Source organism: Sinocyclocheilus rhinocerous, unplaced genomic scaffold, assembly GCF_001515625.1.
Source record: "Sinocyclocheilus rhinocerous isolate Xijiao unplaced genomic scaffold, SAMN03320098_v1.1 scaffold558, whole genome shotgun sequence".
Classification (NCBI taxonomy): domain Eukaryota; kingdom Metazoa; phylum Chordata; class Actinopteri; order Cypriniformes; family Cyprinidae; genus Sinocyclocheilus; species Sinocyclocheilus rhinocerous.
Window position 1 is genome coordinate 493,205 of NW_015634502.1, and position 5,432 is coordinate 498,636.

The window sequence follows — 5,432 nt, forward strand, 5'->3', positions numbered from 1 at the left end:
TTTACTTGTTCTATTTTTTATTTATTTTTATTTTTTATTATCTGTGTTTTTTGTACTGTCACTGTCATTCTGTTACACTGTGGAAGCTTCTGTCACGAAAACAAATTCCTCGTATGTGTAAACATACCTGGCAATAAAGCTCATTCTGATTCTGATTCTGTTTGGGTCAGTAATTTCAGCCCTCCAAATCTATTTTGTCCAAAAGAGAAAAAAAAAACGAATATTTTTGCTTGCCAAAATTTGTCTGCATCACTACATTTTATGTTTTAAATCATATTTTTTAAACGTCGGAAAGAAACATAAAAAATCTTTTCAAATCCAAAACATGAATATATTTCATATAAAAACTCATTTTTCATCTTTTCATATTGTTCAGAATATCCAAAGCCTTTTCTATTCACAAAAGCAGAGAATGGCCAGTGGCTGTCAAGCTCAAATCATCTCGTATTGTGTTCCACAGGCTTTGAAACAAAATAAGGGTGAATAAACAATGACATCATTTTAATTTTTGGGTCAACTATCCCAGTAAGGCGTCAGTACAATTAGCACATACCTTCCACACCTCATCTGACTTTAAGACCAACACGACATTTCATATAATCTCGGCAGCAAATTTTTCTCTAAGTGTGAGCAAGGCCAAACCCATCTTTGCTGTCCCCGCCCGGACCTCTGTATTTTGTACAATACAAATTTTAGTGAAATAATTACATAATAAACTACTTACTTTGGTGCTGCAAATAAATTATGCAACACCAAGAAAAAAATGACTTTTATCTTTAAGCTGAATTCAGTTTTAATGGTTAAAAGGTGAGATGCAAGTAAGTTGCTTAGCAATTTATATTTCACAACTGTGCTAAGATACAAATTGTTAATATTCAGGGAGGCAAACAATTCAACCAGAGCTATTTTCACCACATTACAATTAAGAATGAAAGTGCATATTGCAAATGAAAATAACTTGGTTACACTTTCCTGATAGTCTTTTAGTAAATTCACATTTCATCCTCAGACCTACACTAGAACATGGTAAAACCTGTGGCTTTGACAAGTGTGTTTTTAGGCTGTGGTTAGCACAGTCATTCAGACTATTAAATTAAAAATATTCGCAAATAGATCAAATGCATTACAATAATTACTATTTTTCTTTCTACGTCTCCTTCATTCCATTAAATTTCTTTTATTAATAAGAAACCCCTATGTGTCTGCAACCTTTCTATATTGTAATGTTTATGGCTGGTCTGTGCTCAAAATTTAAAGGCATAGTTCACCTTAAAAATACAAAAATCTATTATCATTCTGTTATCATTTACCTATTCAAATTTCGTCATTTTAAACCAAAATACTATTTTTCATCACCATGTGTTCACTTTTTTCCAGATGTCTTAAAACACACATATGTAGATGAGGGCCTGAACACCCCAAAAAAAGCAAAAACCCTGTGTATGGCCATGAGTGTGAGAAGGTTAACTGTCGGGGTAACAGGGTGGAGGACGAACTATGTGATACCTTGGTGAGCTCCACCTGCATCTCTTCTGCCTCCTCTTCTGTCAGGCCTGGTGGTAGATTCCCTCCACTGGCTACATCTATAGATGACACTGAAGAGCCAACAGACAAAAAAAACAACAAAAAAAAACAAATTATGGATCAGGGGTTGTACATGAGGGACCTTATCTAGACAGTGACGCCAAGAAGAACTACAGCTGTGTTTCTTTTATTTAAAAATAGAGTACTTAATCTAATTCTAGTTTTAAGTATCTCCAGCTAGGTCAACACTACATGTTCAGCTGTCAGGCCGAACAGCACTGATCTATTATAGACCTGGCATGAAATGTGCCGACAGTTTTAGTGCACCCAATTAAATCCAATACAATTAAAACTGAGAAAAATTATTAAATGGAGGTTTTCATGAATACTCATGGCTTTCCTATAGGGCACTCTCTTTATAACCCTTTAAATACGAGTTGTTTTACAATTTTTATTAGCGCCACCCACTAGACACGCATCTTCGCTGCACCTGCTCAAAGCACAGAAAACTCACCCACAGACACTTACCGTGCTCAGAGGAGTCCATTTCGGATAAAATACGATCTTTGATTACGTTTACCTATGTGTAAACAAATGTCACCGCGTATATTTTGGGATGGATGAAAAAAGAAAGTTGACCCTCCCTGACTTCAGCAACGTACACAAGAAGCTTTAGTTTTAACCAGCGACGAGCTTGAGCTTCCGGGGCGCGGATATGACGTCATCACGCCCTGCGCTCGCTTCTATGCACTGTGAATATAATTCGAACTAGTTTTTTTTTTAATGGTTAATATTTAGTGTTTAAAACAACCTGTACCACGTTTATGTCTCTTACCTAAGAATACAGAACATAGACTATTTTTATGTTGCACTTTTTGGAAATATATTTGTTAAATATTTGTAAAAGGATTTGGTTGCTGGTACTTTCCCCTGAAGATATAATATGGTAGCCTATAAATGATGGTTTTTCATTGCACTAATATTTAATTTTGGGTAAATGCTTCATTCATAAATACAGCAATGGTCATAATATTAAGGAATAAATTAAAGCAAAGGGTTAAACATAAAAAATGAAAATATAGTTTATTAAATATTGTTCTTTTTAATTGTTTTCCTTATTCATTTTATTTTTATATACAGCCTATAGAGAATGGGATTCTCTCACACTTGACTCATCCATCATATTTATATCTTTTTTCCACTTCACTTGTTCTCATTTCACCTTCATAGTGTTTTTCTTTTTTTTTACTGAAAAGTAATTTTGTTGTTTTTATTTTAAGAAGACTACACTCACATCAAATGTTCATAAACATTTATTTTACACCAGCAAATAAATGTTTTTTTTTCTTTTAGTCATACAATAACCATGCTACAACATAAAGGTCTAGTATTATGCTTTTTAATAATTCAGTGTATGTACAAGAGACCTTCACTATAGAACTATGTGTAGCATAGTTTCAGTCAAATTCATGTAACATACCATTTGAAACAAGGACAATTCATTATAAACATGACAAAATAAGATCATAAATAAAAAAAATGCATAAAATTACCATTTCACTATAATTACACTAAACATTTTCTCTTCTTTCTGAAGACATAATATGCAACAATTTCCTGACCATTTTTCTCCAGTATGTTTTATTTTTTCTTCTTTAAGCAAGGTATTCATTCAACGTAAAATCCAACATTTTAATGACTAAGCCATACTCTTTATACGAGTGTAGTTCTGATACAGATAAATGCACAGGGAAAAAAAGACCACAGAGGCTAACATCCATTAAAAACCATCTAGAGCATTGGAATAAGGGAATGAGAAAGAGAGTAAGAGAGAGGAGAAAGAGAGCAGATAGTGACCGAAGATACCATTGTACTCGATAATGAAATGTAAACAATTCAATGAAAAATTATTGGCCGTTGAAAAGTAACTAGAAAAAGTGAATGAACATGGCTGGTGACATTTGTATTTGGCTCCAGGTAGAGCTAAGATGGAAAATGAAAACAGACAGATGACAAACAAAATTCAGACCTGCCCACGTAAGCAGGCAGAGTAAAAAAGCACGAGTTAATATGGCATTGATGGTCATCTTAGTGTTTGTAATTGCAGATTCAGGAAATCAGGTTTGGTATAAGAAGGTTATTAAAGCACTTTCAGTTATACTTGACGAGAGAACTGACCATGTGTACTGAGGCGACACAGATCCGTTTAGCTGTTGGTGATGTCGCCATACACACCATCTAATTCACAATTTCACTGAAAACAAAGCATAAACATAATCAACAGCAACACAATGCAGTTTCAGGATCCTATTACATAACTAGGCTATATGACACAAAAATAGTTTAGTTTAATCTTCTGAGGGATAATGCCACATTTCTGAGGCTGCTCAGAGGAGAAACATAATCAAATAAATGCTAGTGTTTGCAGGTAGCATCAAACCTTAGCTGCTCAAATAATCTTCAGGACATCAAGGATTACAAGTTTGTTGACGAACTTGCAATTTAACAAAAACTGCCAAGAAAAAAATCTCTCACGTAGTCTTCCATTTGCTTCATTGTGAAAAAGCCTGTTTTTAAGACAATTAAGATTTTAGCATTATTCTCATGACAATTAAGAATATTTCTCTCTATCCTTATACTGCAGAGAACAATCCCATGACCACTACTGTTATTTAAACACATTACAGAAATGTCCTAAAAACAGGCTTCATTTTATTTAGGTATAATATATATATTTTGTCATTTCAGGCTTTGAGAGACTGGACTTTAAACATGTATCCAGATGCTTGTAGTGTTAAAAAAAAAACTTTGCCACTTCAATAAATAAATTGGAGGAACAAACATCATACATGGCTACCGCTCAGGAATGAATGTCTTTAAAATAAAAGCATTTCTCTCACAATAGACAGCATATCTTGGCATAGGGAGACTCAAGTGACCACAAGAGGCCATCACCACAGACACCAATAATAGTTATCTTAATAACGATATGCGGCAACAACTAAAATATAAAAATGACCAAAATATACATATATTGTACATACACATGATGTGTATAGATTGTATATCCATATAAAAATGTCTCATTTGTTAGTTTCCACCTTAAGTACACACTCACTGTGATATGACACTATGGGAGTTTATGTTAGATTGTGTTCAAAAAAGAGACACAACTGGGCCAAACTGAGCTTAACACTAAGACCAAAGCCAAGAGCCCAACGTTATCGCACATCAACGAACAACCTACACACTACACAGACATGACAGTTAAATCCATTCCATATATAGAGAAGAGTCCTAAGTTTGGCTCAGCTTGTTACAAATGGTTCTCAGAATAAGACAGGAACACCAACACCCAGATGTAAATGAGCAAAATACTAGGAAGGAATGAAATATTAGAAATTGCATCATTTTTATCTCTCTCTGAACTACTTATGGATAAACAAAGCAAAGCAATCCAAAGAACCCAATTAACGTTGAATGTTGCTGTTAATTTCAAAACTGAACTCAATTTCATGACACAAAGCAGAACAAATTGCCTACAGGGACACGGAAGATTCAAACTCTGCAGTAAACCAGGAATATTGGTGAGGTATGCGAACAGAATATTTGAGATTTTAAAAATGCAATATATTCCTGCTGTTTCTCAGCGCAGTCGCACTAGTCTTCCAACACCTATGGCAAGTTCACAGAGTCAAATTTAAACCACACTCAAGTACTTATAAATGGGAACAAACATTTCATGTCAATAAATATACCAAAAACGAAGTCAAGGAACAGTGCATGCCACAGGACGACGAGCAAATCTGGCTGGAGGAGCAAGGGAACGAGCGGAAGGCAAGATCGGAGGTCAAAGGCAACAAAGAGATCAGGGTCAACGACAGGATCTTTTTTAATCTTTTTTCTTA

The 5,432-nt window shown here is 34.5% G+C and overlaps 1 protein-coding gene across 9 annotated transcripts in view; it reads right to left on the bottom strand.

Moving 5' to 3' along the window:
- The window catches only part of LOC107745757 (tumor protein D54-like), an 11,680-nt gene extending 9,438 nt beyond the window's left edge, over window positions 1–2,242 (bottom strand). For 8 of the 9 annotated variants that reach the window (XM_016559721.1, XM_016559722.1, XM_016559718.1 and 5 more), the window contains exons 1-2: window positions 2,053–2,242; window positions 1,507–1,604 (exon numbers count right to left, since the gene is read on the bottom strand). In XM_016559721.1, coding sequence (XP_016415207.1) covers window positions 1,507–1,604; window positions 2,053–2,071 — 117 coding nt within the window. In that variant the 5' untranslated portion in view covers window positions 2,072–2,242. The remainder of the gene's footprint in view (window positions 1–1,506; window positions 1,605–2,052) is intronic. The other variant, XM_016559715.1, reaches the window with a different exon arrangement.
- Between the last annotated feature and the right edge of the window lie 3,190 nt (window positions 2,243–5,432).